This window comes from Vanacampus margaritifer, chromosome 15 (assembly GCF_051991255.1).
Source record: "Vanacampus margaritifer isolate UIUO_Vmar chromosome 15, RoL_Vmar_1.0, whole genome shotgun sequence".
NCBI classification, from domain to species: Eukaryota; Metazoa; Chordata; class Actinopteri; order Syngnathiformes; family Syngnathidae; genus Vanacampus; species Vanacampus margaritifer.
This window is the reverse complement of record NC_135446.1, coordinates 14,141,479-14,156,435: the sequence shown is the minus strand read 5'-3', so window position 1 is coordinate 14,156,435 and position 14,957 is coordinate 14,141,479. Positions and strand designations below refer to the sequence as shown.

The 14,957-nt window shown below is 42.6% G+C and overlaps 2 protein-coding genes across 3 annotated transcripts; one reads left to right on the top strand and one right to left on the bottom strand.

Annotated features, from left to right (window-relative positions):
* Positions 1 to 206: 206 nt before the first annotated feature.
* LOC144035071 (tetraspanin-8-like) lies at positions 207 to 3,559 on the bottom strand. Its single transcript, XM_077544442.1, has 9 exons — positions 3,305 to 3,559; positions 2,797 to 2,865; positions 2,054 to 2,170; positions 1,894 to 1,968; positions 1,732 to 1,827; positions 1,556 to 1,669; positions 1,443 to 1,481; positions 767 to 850; positions 207 to 694 (listed from the first exon to the last, which is right to left on the bottom strand). Exons 1-9 carry the CDS (start codon positions 3,542 to 3,544, stop codon positions 557 to 559), a joined length of 972 nt encoding a protein of 323 aa, XP_077400568.1. The 5' UTR covers positions 3,545 to 3,559; the 3' UTR covers positions 207 to 556.
* An 844-nt stretch (positions 3,560 to 4,403) lies between these two features.
* ptprr (protein tyrosine phosphatase receptor type R) lies at positions 4,404 to 14,720 on the top strand. Of its 2 annotated transcripts, none has more exons than XM_077544478.1 (16): positions 4,404 to 4,767; positions 6,023 to 6,210; positions 7,584 to 7,697; positions 7,772 to 7,921; positions 7,979 to 8,086; positions 8,148 to 8,216; positions 8,284 to 8,369; positions 8,443 to 8,538; positions 8,799 to 8,976; positions 9,076 to 9,160; positions 9,270 to 9,349; positions 10,728 to 10,865; positions 10,937 to 11,047; positions 12,521 to 12,669; positions 12,789 to 12,902; positions 13,106 to 14,719. In XM_077544478.1, exons 1-16 carry the CDS (start codon positions 4,689 to 4,691, stop codon positions 13,215 to 13,217), a joined length of 1,857 nt encoding a protein of 618 aa, XP_077400604.1. In that variant the 5' UTR covers positions 4,404 to 4,688; the 3' UTR covers positions 13,218 to 14,719. The 2 variants fall into 2 exon arrangements, with proteins under 2 accessions (XP_077400604.1, XP_077400605.1); XM_077544479.1 differs by lacking the exon at positions 4,404 to 4,767 and adding an exon at positions 5,270 to 5,416 and having other exon boundaries at positions 13,106 to 14,720.
* The last annotated feature ends 237 nt before the right edge of the window (positions 14,721 to 14,957 follow it).

Below are 14,957 nucleotides of genomic sequence, written 5' to 3'. Positions count from 1 at the left end.
GCACATTTGGCACCTATACATGTCACTGAATAATAAACTACCCCCTCCCCCCAAAAAAACAGTGAAAAGTGAGGGAACATTTTAGTTTACTAGTACACTTGGGACAAGGTTGCTCATACAAATAAGAGTGAGAAAAAGAGAATAGTCATGGACAAACACAAGGATGCAAGTAACAAGCAAGGGTATCAACTCAAAGGATTCTGGAACATTGTCACACTGACCAAGGTCTTTATTGAAGACAAAAAACATCTAACTACAGGTAGTCCTAGCCAAAATAGAGATAAAGATAGTGCTATGTTTACAAACAAAAGTGTGAGTCAACTTGCAAGTAACAAGCAAGGGTATCAACTCAAAGGATTCTGGAACATTGTCACACTGACCAAGGTCTTTATTGAAGACAAAACACATCTAACTATAGTAGTCCTAGCCAAAAATCGAGATAAAGATAGTGCTATGTTTACAAACAAAAGTGTGACGTGCTTGAAATTTGCACGTTTGTAACTGCAGAAGGTTTCTTCAGTGGTTTAAGGCAGAATCTGTCATGACAGCCTGCATACTAGTACACGGGTGCGTTATGCAGCTCTTCGTACTTGGGGGGTGCCGGCTTGAAGATGGCGGGCACCAACATGACGGTGGGGCGTCTGCCCTTGTGCAGTTGGTGGATGAGGATGGACGACAGAGTCAGGCCCAGCAGCTGCAGGGGAACAGGAAGTGATGTCAGTGCCGGCGTCAACGTGCCCCACATGAGCTCGCAAATGTTTCTTACCGCCAAGAAGGCCAACATGAAGGCGATGCCCATCATGATGTCATAGGTCAAGAGGACGTAGTGGACCATGATCGGGAAACATGGCTATTGCGCAAAAGGGGAACAAATTGATTAAAATCAGTAACTTTTGATAGAAAACAGGTTATTGTTTTCTTGCGTGTTTTAATAAAAATCAGAGTTTGAGATGGGTGAAGAGGTTTTATTCCAAAAAGTTTCTGAAGACACAATGAGCTCACTCAATTAGTGATTCCTCCAAATGTGTATCCTTCTTCGGATTCACAGCACCTTTATACAATTTCAAACAGTGTCTACAATATATCACTTCTCCCCTCCCTTCCCTGAGTCCTTGGAAAAGAGTGTAGGAGAAAAAACTGATAAGACTTCTGACAGCCCATATCCTAGTTCACTCCCAGCTTTTGGAAAATTTATGTGGATAACTGATTAACAGAAACACTGACAGCACTTTTAAACATATACTCCTTAGATAAATCACAGGAACCTTATTACACATTCCTTTCCCAGGGAAGAGAACAAAGACTTATTTATCAAGTTAACAAAGTTATACCTACATCTACACAGCTATAACTAAATTCAAAACAGTTAAAATATAAATTGAAACAGTAAAATGTTACCACTTTCAACTCTGCGGTCACATGACCTGATTGACAAAACCCACCTGGCGGAAGACGGACTTCTTCATCTGGAGCATCATGAACTGCAACACACGCATGGGTGAGTCAAGTCAACACCAATTCTGATTTTGATGGCAATTTTAGTTTGTGCTCTCACTTTGTAGTCAATGTTGTAACATTTGCCTTCCATGCGCGCCTCGTCGTCACACAAGCACGAGTCCGGAATATTCTGTCGCCAGTCGTCGTAGCTGAACAGGCCGCAACACTGGAACTGCGCGCGCAAACGGTGTCAGTTTGTGATGACATGAGCCACATCGCTGACGACGACCTCACCATTTCCTGAACACCGTTGGCGATTTCCTTGGTCTGCTCGTCAGCTTCGTCCAATGGCAGCAGCTGGCGGAACTTGTCTGACATCGCGCCCTCCACCTGTGACAAGGCAACATTTACTATGACAACAGTGGCGCAAATGCACATCTTCACAGGTGTCGTTACCTCAGGACGCACAGCCGCCAGGGGGATGGCGACGCGCATCATCATCAGCGTGCCAATCACCATGCACACCAGGAACTGCACGCACAAAAAGGAGTGTCACGTTTCCTGTCTAAAAAGGAAGCTGACGGACAAGAGTGTACGTGTGACGCAGCGGACTCACCACGATGAGGGCGGCGCGGCTCTGGCGGTGTGCGCCGTACGCGCCCACGACAGCAATCACCATGGTGATGGTGCCCACCACGTAAAGCGTGGTCAGGGCGGTGTAGCGGCCCTCCACCTACAAACATACAAGGTGAGCCAGCTAGTGTGCATAAGACTGTGTGTAAGTGCATTTCCATTATTCTTGCATTTCCAGTCGCCATGTGCCCGCCCTAGTTATTTTTTCCTTCAGCATTTCCAGTAGTCATGAGCCCGCCCGGTCACATAGTAAAGGAAGCATCAAGTACAGAGGCCACTCGCTTGTGTCAGAACTGCCTCTCCAAGGGATAGCAATACTTAAACCACAAAGCGATCTAGCTATCGAGCCTTGCAAGACACAGACAATTTAGCACTGTGAGAAACACCAAAATGCCCGATCCCGCCCGATGAAGGTGCGAGAGAGGTTTTTAAAAAGTATCGCAACAATTACGGGCATTAGTCTTCCTAAAAAAATTAAAAAAAACTCTCGCACATTACATGAGCACCGCCTACAAGAATTATGAGATCTTGCAAGACTGGTTAATGGAAACACAAGTAAAAATTGTACTCCATCAAAATATCACACCTAGTGCAAGAGCAGTGAGGGGATGTGGTGAGTTTGGGCGAACCGAAACACAGATGAAGTACAATGTGAATTTGGGTAAGCTTGAGTGAGATACTGGGATTCTGTAAATTCCCGCGAGGGAGTTAACAGTGTGCACTTACCGAGACGTCATTGAAGCGTGTGACCACCTGCAGCACCAAAGCCAGGGTGATGATGGCGCCCCCTACAATCTGTTATGAAAAGACAGCCTTTCAACATTCGTCACAACGACTGGTTTTACATTCTAATTGGCAAACAAGTACTCACACCGGAGGAAAAATTTAGCTTAACCCCTGGGCGTTATTTGACCCTTTTTTGGCTTTTTGTTGGTTCTGACCAAGCCATTTCAAAATAAAATAACGCCCAGGGGTTAATGAAGCTATGAGAACCTACAAACTTTTGAAGAGATGCAAACAAAGAATCTCAACTGTGCGACGCACTTGCTAATCACTATTTCAGTTCTAAAGTTGAAAGGTTCACACTAGTTAAAAAAAGGGGGGGGGGGAGGGGTTGAAGAGGGAATGAGCAGACAAATGTCCTGACAAAGATGCTAAGGAAGAGGCTAACGTTAGCACGAGGACGAGTAAGTGCGCAATTTGGGAACCGGAAGTGTGGAATAGTTTAACTTACCGCGAAGAAAATGTTAGACAGGATCAAGCTCAACTTGACGCATATGTTCACTTGAGTCATGTTAGCTTCTTTACGCTTGACAAAGTGCGGGAGAAAAAAAAATGAGGTAAAGTCTGGACTACTGATCACCTCCGACTCTCTTCGACAAATGAGGCTGATGACGACAAAGGAGAAGGACTGCTCGTATTTGAGGGGTGGCCGTTCCCGTAAATGACTACCTGACCTGACATATATGGGCATTTCCGGTTATGTGCGGCATTTCCGGGTAAAGCCATGGAATTTTTTTTAAATAAGTCAGACGTTACCAAGTTCGCCAAAATGTTTGGAGAAATGATCACATGACTTTTAGCAAACGAACGCAGTTAGTCAAATTTTCCTTCTACAAAAGCATCTTCTGTTGTTGTCGTGTTATGATTTCAAAAGCATCCACTCCAATTTGCTTCTCACATAAAAAAGTGGCTGGGGGTGTGGGGCTTTTTTTTTCTTTTCAAACGCTTGTTTGAAACCCGCTGCTTAATCACACCTGTAAGCCTTGAGATGGCCTCTAGGTGGCGCTAACATTTAGCTAAGCGAAATAAAACAAAACTACTGTACTACTGTACTCCAAAAAATGTACGACTAATAACACACACACACACACACACACACACACATATGACAAATACTACAAATTATACATATGGTATTTAAAATTAATATAAAAATAGGCAAATTGATTAAAAATTATATTACTAATTGTAAAACTACAACTAATAATAAAATGATTTAAAAATACTATCATAATAATTGCCTGTCAAGGCTGAGAAGCTGAATACAAATTGCGGAATGATTTGAAAACATATTCAATAAAATGGCCTTCACACAATGGAATACGACTACCACTGACGGAGGGGGAGAATTGCAAGTAAACGAGGTCGTTACCTGCCAGTTGAGTAGAAGCACCTGTGGCTAAAGCATGGTTTTTACTTTCTGGACCAAGAATCTCCACCTCTGATAAATAAAAGAAAAATCGCGCGCTCGCGTGTGTGTTGTCCAATATGACAATGTCCATAGTTTAGTTGCCCTAAGTCATTTTCACCACCAGGTGGCACTCAAGTCTCGCTTTCTTCACCCGCAGCGTCTTTTTGCCTGATCGCGTCCTAATCTTCAAGCCAGCGCTTAACGTTAATAATTCTTATAGAAGAATAGCTGCCCACTGTCCATCAGTTCTTCCCTCCTTGCAGCTTGTGTCAAATAAATGCCCTTTTCTTTTCATCATCATCGTCATCATCCTCATCGTCAGCCATCCTTCCTCTCGCCACCTTGCTTCCTTCCTCCCTTTCCGGCTTGATCGTGGCTGTGTGGACGAGAGGACACCTCTGGTCTCCTCCTGTGTCCGCTGTGGATGGAGATGAGGATGATGAGGGTCACGGGAGGATATTTGCTGGTATTGACGCTTCTCTGCTGCAGGCTGACGTGCGCGGGTGAGAGACAACACCTCATCGGCCACAATTAGCTTCATTCACGTGCATACAATTACAAACTCCATTTAGATTAGCTTCGGCTAGCTTCACATGCTAACAGTAATAATGTCTATATTAAATTCAGCCTCCGTAAGCTTCACCGGCTAACAATAAACGTCTTAATTCGTCAGAGCAGGCGCCAACAACCGTTTTGAAATATTTTTTGGGCACATTAATGCAAAACGTTATCAGTTTGACGCACACTTCTGGAATGACCTTTATGTTTTTTTGTTGTTAATTACTTTTAGATTATTGGCTGTAAAAATAAAATAAAGGACTCGATTATAGATGCCAAATTGAAGTTGTAAATTTGATTTGAGTTGCGCTGTTGAAGTGCTTTTGCCTGTATGCCCCCAGCGGCCAGGTGTGGCTACTGCACTTGGAGGCGTGCTCTCCTTGCAAGGGTCAAGGGTTCAAAGTAAGATGGCCGCCTCAAGTCTGTCGGATTTGGAGAGGGCATGGGAGCAGATCTCAGCAACAGAATGAGCTTTTTCATGGCACTCTTTAGGCATCTTTCACCATTTGGATGCTTTAAAATTGGGTCAAGTTTCAATTATGTCAAACTTGTCCAGAACATGATTCGTGAACTCAACACCTCAACCAAGAAATAGTGAGTGAGTGAATGAATTAATGCATTGAAACCCTGCTGAGGTCTCAAATTTAAACTTTGGAATCCTGGAAAAATGGCACAAATATTATTCATCATGTAAAATTAATGATAATCATCTATTGTGTTTATGATTTCTCTGAACAATGATTTAACAAGGAACATAAATATGCTACACTATTTCAAGAAATCTCAGCAAGTGCTTTCATTATATTTAAACAAGATAACTTGGACAACCTTCCTCGGAAATCACAATGTTGTCAGGTTAGCTTGGTCTCTGTTTAATCTCTGTTAGCTTCACATGCTAACAACAGCTTCCTTCATGTTTTGTGTGTGTGGTCAGCACCCTTCCAATCCCATGTGTGATTGGCCGGTAGTTTTTTCATGCCAGCTAAATTGTCCAATCAGAGCACGTTTCGGTTGATGGTTGACATACCATAGCAACAGGATGCTGTCGCCAGAGAGTGAGCGGTGCTTCCTGTGTGTGCTTGCTGCACATTATTGCACAATTTATTGTGAAACGATGTCAAGGATGTTGTTGTCGTTTACCGAAGCTGGAGGTGGTGGGCCACGTTTGTGTTGTCTAACGTGACCTGCTGATCTCCTCAGAGTCGTCATCAAATGAGGGCGAGCCACGTGTTGCAGACTCCTCGGATTTGAACCCGCGGCCTGATGGCAGCAAGCAGCCTCTCCACCACCACCATCTCCTCCGCCGCCATCATCATCATCTTCATCATCAGGATGATGAGATTCACGTGGAGCATGCCGCCGTGGCCGCACGCCATCTGGTTACCATGGTGAGATGACATCTGTCAACATCCATCTAGGGCTGGACGATTATGTAAAAAAATAAATAATCACAATTATTTTGATTGAGATTAAAATCATGATGATTGATTTGAAAAATTTGTATTTATTCAACTACAAAAACTCAACAACTCAAAACTATCATCATAGCCTCATGTCCATTCATTCCTGCACGTTGAACACTTTATTCTTGAACACACTATTATTTTTGTCAAGTACAAGATGACCTTGTAAATGTCATGTGAAATTCGAGCCACTTGTATTTTCATTCCTCATTTTCATTCTCGAGCATGGCCCTTATTTATTTATTTTTTTATCTTATCTTCACAAGTGTTAGGCCTTACTGGGCTCAGGGATGATCTTTTGTGCCAGCGTACGCCGTCGTACAATACAGTACCTGTATACTAAAATAATCGCAATTGAAAAAAAAAAAAAGCAAATACCGACTGTGCTTGCATGTTTTGGCCTCTGAGAGGCAGTGTGGTGCCACGCACAGATGAACTACACACTTGCAATTAGACAAGAAACTGCGATTGAACTCTTAAAATAACTAATTTTTTCACACATTAGGAAGAATTTGTGCTTTGAGTAATCTTATCTTAACTGTGTGCATGTTTTTCTGCAGGGTTTGTATGTGAATGTTCATCATTTGAAGGAATATCACTCCTGAAGTCTGCTAATTTAATGTTAGCATTTCAGTAGGACATTACATAGAGCTTAGCATTAGCGGTTAGCGATGTTGTTGAAACGGAGCATGTTTTGTATTTAAATTCACAATGTGTTTAATTTGACAGTAAACCCCAACTAGGGTGTCATTAAACACAACACAACGCTCAGGGACGGCACAATCACATACGCATGGTGCATTCAGGGTACTTTATAAGTGTTGGGAATTTATAAATGCACCACGCTGTTCTGCATATTAATTGTTTTTATTCAATTATAACGTTTTAAAGATAGAAGCCAAAATCGATTTCTGGACTGTAAGCCGCGCAAGCTAAATCTGGGGAATACTCGAGTTTGTTACACAAAAGCCGCACCCGACTGTAAGCCGCAGTTTTACTGTTTTCGCAACGGTATATAAGGGTTCTCGCTACTTTCTTTTCCATAATGAGGGTGCAAATTGTCTCGCTCTTGTTCTGTTTCTCCTCATGTATTTGGGCTCACTTGGTTTGTTTTGCTCTGCCTGACGCTCTTACACTTCCTTTATAATGTGCCCCCTTGTGATCTAATGGATAAGCCGCACCTTTGTATTAGCCGCAGGGTCCAATACAAGTGAAAAAAGTAGCGATTTATAGTTTAGAAATTACTGTAATCATCCATACATCCATCCTCCCTGTAATATGCTGTGCTGCATTTGCAGTTTTTGGCGTTGGACGTCCGCAGTCTGAACGCAGGTCTTCTTCGTTGGTTTCGCGGCGGCGTGGCGGCGGCGCTGGGAGTTCCTGTCGGCCTCGTCCACATCAACGCTCTGGATGTAAGGACACGCACCTCTCAGTTTCACTTCTAGATCAATGGATTGATCAAAAAAATTTTTTTTTCCTGCAACAGGAGAATAAGAACGGCGTGGAGCTGTTTGTGTCCTCAGAGCGGCCAGATGCGTCCGAGCCCCGCCCAGCTCGGGACGTTGTCCAATCGCTGAACATCAGGGTGCTTCATCGCCAACTGGCGCATTTTGGCATCACCGAAGTCTCCACCGAGGTACACAAAAGTCAAAATTTAAATTTTTCGATTTAAAGTTGTAAATTGTTTTTGTAGAAGAACGTCCTGCAGGGGGCGCTGCAAGAGCACGCGTTGAGGCAACAACGCTTCTATACCGCCATCCTCTTCTTCGCCATCCTCATCATGGCAGTCGTCTGCTTGATGGTATGTGCAAACAAAAACCCAATTCACACAAACTCCTTCCAACTTTGTTACATTCTTGCAGCTTTTGTATCGACTCAAGACAACTTCAAACAGACAGCGCAAAGCTCCGCCCCTTCACCTGACCACCAAGGTATTCTCTGAAAAGGTAAGCTGCAATTGGCCGTCGCTGTTGTTGACCTTTTGACCTGCGTTGATAGGTGGTTACAGCCACGCCCGCTCTCCGGCAGCAGCAGCCAATCACGGCAGCCCGGTCACTTCCTCCGCCCGCTGTCCCGCCCCCGAGGTACGCCCCCTTTCCCATAAAGTAACTGTCACGTTTACTTCCTGTTGACCACCTTGTCGTTTTCTCCTTCTAGCCCAGCCCCTCCCTCCCAAATCGCACCGGTGATGAATGAGCTCAAGCCGTGCCCCTCCCCCTTCAGGATGAAACCGCTATCAGGACTACAAGAGAGGTGAACACGTGTGGGTGTGTGTGAACTTTTAACATTATGACCTTGATTTGAAGGCCATTGTTTCCTAACGACCTCTATGTCCGCATGTGATAAAGAAAGATGAGAGCAGGGTGTTTGTGTGTGAATGTGTGTATGCTGGACATCAGCCAATCAGCAATCAGCTAGGCAGGAAATAGCAGCTTCAAAGATGCGCTTCAGACAGGAAGTCGCTCCTCACGAAAGCCGACTTGTTCTTGAAGTCGTCCCGATGTCGTCCACAGACGCGGCTCCAACGTGTCGCTCGTTCTGGACATGTCGGCGCCCGTCAGTGTTGCCGTGGTGACGCCGCCACGGGAGGAGGCGACCCGCGAGTATCTGATGGCCGCCCGGCGCACCCTCACGCCGCAGCGACTGCGTGACGTTGTCAAAGACGCGCACATGCTACACGCAGAGTTCGCGGTGAGTCATGTGACCAGTTTGGACATGGAGACCTTCTCTTTGCCACGGTAACAATGGGACACTGGATTGTGTGTGTTGTGTGCGCGCCTGCGATGTCAGGAGATCCCCATGAACTTCACGGAGCACAACCAAGTGGACGTTCCCAACCACGGAAGCAAGAACCGCTACAAGACCATCCTGCCCAGTGAGTCCCGGTTGCTAGGCAACTACACCAAACTCAAGCAGGAAGCGTCTGGATGTTATCGGACCAATCGGGAGAGAGCAACGTCCTCATTGAAATGTGCTCGTCCTAGATCCTCGCTCCAGAGTCGTGCTGCAGGCCGGAAGGAACGCCGACCCGCTCGCCTCCTACATCAACGCCAACTACATCCGGGTTTGTGTGTGTGTGTCTGTCATAGGGTACACGTGGAGTGAAATTTTTCCCACAATGACCCTTTGGCTGTGAGGAAGCAGCGAGAACACAAAGTTTCCAAACATTTCCTTGCAAAATCAAACTGTGTGTGTGACTTGTGTCTGTGTGAGTTTGTGTCCTGTGTTTCTGTGCTCCATTTGCGTGTGTGTGCGTGCGTGCGTGCGTGCGTGTGTGTGTGTGTGTGTGTGTACATTCATGAAAGCAGACTGATTGTCAAACCAGTAAATGAATCAGTTTCGAAAAGGTTGGGAAGTGCAACGTCAATCCCACATGTAATTTTGGTTATTTAAAAAAAAACAAAAAAAAAAAAACTTAATACTAAATAAACAATTGGTTGATATAGAGTAAATGTGGCAAATGGTGAGCTAATGATGAAAAAATTAGCAAAACTATAACATTGTTTAATTTATAAATTGTTGATATTAATTAATTTTAATTTAATTTTAAACACTATTTCTGTTAATTATTCGTTTTTCAATTAATTGATGAATCAGATATTTTAAAAAAGTTTCAATCCCCCCCCAAAAAAAATAAAACAGGATATTATTTTAGATTGACAGTGCACAAACGTAAATTAATTAGGATTCAGTTCCTGGTTTGGTCTATAAGGTGAAGAAAATCAGCAAAAATGTTGATCATTGTTTTCCATAGTAAAAGCAATTGTCATATTTTGTTTAAAAAAAAAGAAAAAGAAAATCACAGTTTCATGGAGGACTACAGAAATTGGACAATATTTACAGATGAGGAGCTGAAATTCTAAGCAGTTGGACAATTTTAAAGTAAAAAAAGCTAACGAAACGATTAATTGATTATCAAAAATAATTAACTCATTCAAACCCCAAAACATGTATTTTTTATGTTCTTTAAACAAGCTTTGAATGCAGCTTCTGACATGAAGAGGTGGCTTAAAGCAATGGTAGTTAAAACAAAAAACGGCCAGCGTGTGGCAGCAGAGTATAAGAGATCAGCCATGTTGTAACAAGCTTTTTGTCTGTGAATATTGATGAAACTTACCTCTATTATAATGCTAATTGCTGCAAAATGGAAATAGATACAAATCTATTTTTTTCCTGATGAAAAAAGAGACTCTAATCTTTCTTTTGGCAGATTCCATGTTTTTATAGCAATCAAACACAATATTCTGTGGACCTTGCAAAATCAGCCAAAATCCAGTAAAACAGCCAGGAGCGAAGGGGATTGCTTCAGTAAAAATGGCTTAGAGTGATTGAGTTAATTACTTTGATAATCAATTACTTGTCGATTAATCGTTGCAACTCTAGTATTATTTGTGTCTGTATTGACCAAGTGCACTTTTGCTAACGTGTGCGTGATGTCTCAGGGTTACGGCGGCGACGAAAAGGCCTTCATCGCCACTCAGGGCCCGATGGTAAACACGGTGGAGGACTTCTGGTTGATGGCGTGGCAGGAAGCGGCGCCCGCCATCGTCATGATCACCAAGCTCAAAGAAAAGAATGAGGTTAGCGCCGTGTGCGTTATTCCTAGGACGACGTACGGCAGGTTCGGCTCATCGTTTGTTCCGTTTGACAGAAGTGCGTCCTCTACTGGCCGGAGAGACGTGGCATATACGGGCGGGTGGAGGTGGAGGTCAACGGCGTGCGAGAGTGTCAGCACTATACCGCTAGACACGTCACGCTCAAGGTATACACTAGGGGTGGGGCAAAAAATCAGTATTGCAATATATTGCTCTGTTGTAATAAATATATCAATACACTAACGGTCATATTGCTATTTTATGACGGCACACCAGCGCAAAGCACATAATGGATGTCAATGAAGCTGGAAACATACTCAACGTAACACGCCGCCTACACCAAGGCTAACTTTAAAAAAAAGCGTTACTAAACAATACATTGCTGTCAATGCAATTGCTTGTGTGGGCTTTTACTTTGAAGTCGGCCTGCGCGGCGACGTGACCGTCAGCTTGACTTCCTTTTTCAACAAGTTGGCTTACATATTGAAGTTTTTATTGAAATTACATATTTTCTACCATCATTTTCACAATGTCATCCCGGAAGTATATTTGTTCGCTAATTTGGGATGCTAAGAAACCGCTAGTTAATTTACGTCATCATTCTATGATAAATCGCAAGTCTCCGACGTTAGTGGCTAGCTAGCAGCTAGTGTTAGCATTCGTGCCTGGCTGATACGGTGGCCCTGAAGTGCAAAAAAGGGCTGGCAACAGTAATGAGTGACACCTACCTGGCTTGCTGTCTTAACTTTTTTTAATATCCTGGGCCTAGGCTACTTCGTAATTCACTCTATATGTTTAGAGGAATACTTACTTACTTAAATTGCCCTTTGTCTTTGTCATTATTTAAAAAAAAGATATAGAGCTTTGTTTTCATTTATTTTATAAAACACCTTTTCTAATAAATAAAAACATTCAACTCAAAATGTCAAATATTGACGTTTAGATTTCAAGAAAACAACTTTAAGCCATTAATACCTTAATTTATACAAGGACCAGGTATAAAATAAAAAATGTATCTGCTTCTTATTGCACTTAAAGTTGTGTTCCTAAATGACCAAATCAGACATTTTGAAGTGATTTTTTTAATTATTATTATTTAATGGGCAAAAGTGTTTAGAAAAATAAATCAATTTATCTTGTTTTGTTTTCTGATCCCAAAAAAAACGATTCGATCCGTGACTCAAATCCATTATCCAATCCCAACCGTGACTTTTGTGATCCTTTGCTGTCACCGTCAGTACTTAATCTCTCCTGTCCTGTTTGTGGGGGGTGCTGATCCCTAAATGGTGCCGAAGTAGGCAGAAGCAGTGGCGAAGAACTGCTGTCTAGACACTATTGGCGAAGAAGTGTCTGCAAGTTTTCACTGTCACTCACATACTGAATATCGTGATATATCGTTATCGTGGGCCACATATCGTCACAGTATCGAATCGTGAGTTACCCGTATCGTCCCATCCTTAGTATGCACGTGGCGATTTCAAACAAATTAAAGTTAAAAACTTGAGCCTCTCCAGACCCTGCCGTGTTGGCTTTTTTCAGTCCAATTGAAACAATTCCGAAAAGAAAGAACCGCGATGCCAAACCGCTTATACTGACCCTTGCAAAGTGTTGACCCTTGGTGTGCGTTTGCGTGCATGCAGCGCGGGCCCCGAAGCCACACGTTGCATCATTTCTGGTTCACCTCGTGGCCGGACCACAAGACGCCCGACGCCACTCTGCCGCTTCTGCAGCTGATGGACGACGTGGAGGCATCGGCGGAGACCGCCGGGCCCGTCATCGTACACTGCAGGTAACTTGAGGTCATCCTCAGAGGTTTTTCATTTTTTTCTGTTTTTTTTTTTTTTTTTAAGGGGAAATTATTGTGATTGTGCTGCTTATTTACACTTGTGCCACAATGGAATGCTGTAGCGCCGGGATCGGCCGCACGGGCTGCTTCATCGCCGCCAGCGTGGGCGCGAGGCAGCTGGCGGTTGAGGGCGTCGTGGATGTGCTGGCTATCACCTGCCGCCTGCGCCTTGACAGGTGAGGTGGAAAAAAAACAAAACACATCATTATCTAGTACTATAATGCACAGTTCATCTATTGCAACTACTATGACACTAACCAAATCACTGCAATTACTACTATACAAACAACTATTAAAAAAATAATAAAAAATATCACAATAGGAACTACTACAATAAAAAAAAAGTAGTGCAACAACAGATCACGTTGTCTTCCCTTAGGGGCGGAATGATCCAAACGGCAGAGCAGTACGAGTTTGTTCATCACGCCTTAAGCCTGTACGAGTCGCGCCGGCGTCACCATGGCGACCGGGCCTCGGTGGGTGCGCTGTGATGCAGAGGCGGAGCTTGTTGACTGGGATGGACAGGAGGGAAGGTACCCTTTGACAAGGGAGCGAGCTCACGGCGTGACGGCTCTACCCAGTTAGCGTAGCCTGCTAGCATTGCGGCGCTGTCAACTTCCTGTTGCGACTTTTCCGGCACTGCGTAATGTTCCTTACGCACCAGACATGGGTGGGCAAACCAACATTGGCAACGTTTCAGTTTCAAATTGCCAAAGAAACAAGCTTGTTTATAATTTAGAAATTATATTTTATATTATTGAATTATGTTTATTTGACCAATTCTTTAAAAAAGATGACAATATCACAGCATATAGCAGGTGTATTTAAAGACTTCAAGTCTTAAAGTTTTATTTTTATTCCATGGTGACATTTTTTTGTTTAGAAAAATATTCAAATAGATTTAAAAGGTCTAACAGAGTCTTGAACTATATTCAAAACTTGTGTGGGCTGTTAAAATGTTTTAATATTTACATTAAATTCTGTGAATAACAAAAGAAAAATATGAGTAAAATGAAGAGTTTTATTTTTAACACAGTTCCACACCACAATGAAGTTCCTCCAATTTGTTAGTTTAGTATCAATCAAAAATATTTGGGAAATAAATGCATCTTTCGGGTTTTTATTTTTATTTTTTTACAATATTTTAAATAAATGGAATTTAATAATGGTTTACCTTAGTTTAATTTGAAAACATTATTTCTACAAATTAATTTTCAAAATTTTGAATATTTTATTTTACCGACATTTTTTTGTCTGCAATTAATGATATAATTAATTTTAAAAAGCTACATCTATTTTTCTCATTTTACCTTTTTTATTTTATTTACGCTAACTAAAACGAAAAAAAATCCATTTGAATTTCCGCACTGTTGATGTTGTAAAAATAATTAAATGCGGATCTTGCCCACTTCTGCTTTTGACCAAAAATATTTTTGTTTTCAGTTTTTTTTTTGTTTTCATTCACAATGGTGCAGGCATCTCTTTGATTGTATATTTATTTATTGAAGCTAATAAGAAGTTTATTTTTATACAGTTCATTCCAGGTTTTGTGTGAGTGTGTGAGCAAGAAAACATTTAGCAAAATACTGCAAAATGTGTTAAATCTTTGAGTGTAATGGACATGTTAAAAAAAAAAATGTTGAAATGTCGACCTTGATCCATTTGTGATGATGTAAAAGCACTTTAGACCTTCATCGTCGTCGTCGTGTTCATGCGTCTCGTGGTCGGCTACAAAGTGCGATTGTCATCGGCACAAAGTTTTATTTCTGCCATTAAAGTCAACTGAAAGAAAATAAGCTGGCCTTCACTTCACCTTTCGGCCTAAAGGAGGCGCCGCAGCTATTCGGGTCCTTTTGGATTTTGATTGCGCCACTTCACAACACATGTTCTCTCAAAGCACTTTCTAGCCAGGGTTCAGAATGTATTTCAACTCCCACCTCCGGCAGAACTTCATCCATGTTTTAAAAAAGAGACCGCTTCTTAAAGGGGGCATTCTTGCTATTGTTTAGCTCAACCCACAACAGAACTGCCCTTTTTCAGATTAAAAATAACCACCACCATCATCATCACATGGTGATGAGTGAAAAGTTACGAAAGTGGTGAGCGTGAGCGGCTCGTCTGACCTTTCACAGGTCAAGTGTGACTGGCGATTGTGGAATGCAGAAGGAAGGAAGGAAGGAAGGAGAAGGTGTGGATGCGCAGCTCACAGCAGAAAGTTTCTCAAGGCAACG

Excerpts from the sequence above, each read along its gene's own strand:
- LOC144035071 (XM_077544442.1), bottom strand. The coding sequence starts at position 3,544 with ATGCCCATATATGTCAGGTCAGGTAGTCATTTACGGGAACGGCCACCC. Across the intron at positions 2,866-3,304 it reads TGTCTAACATTTTCTTCGCG|ATTGTAGGGGGCGCCATCAT; the intron begins GTAAGTTAAACT and ends TTTTCATAACAG. Across the intron at positions 851-1,442 it reads AGAAGTCCGTCTTCCGCCAG|CCATGTTTCCCGATCATGGT; the intron begins GTGGGTTTTGTC and ends TTTGCGCAATAG.
- ptprr (XM_077544478.1), top strand. The coding sequence starts at position 4,689 with ATGGAGATGAGGATGATGAGGGTCACGGGAGGATATTTGCTGGTATTG. Across the intron at positions 6,211-7,583 it reads CACGCCATCTGGTTACCATG|TTTTTGGCGTTGGACGTCCG; the intron begins GTGAGATGACAT and ends CTGCATTTGCAG. Across the intron at positions 7,922-7,978 it reads TCACCGAAGTCTCCACCGAG|AAGAACGTCCTGCAGGGGGC; the intron begins GTACACAAAAGT and ends TTGTTTTTGTAG.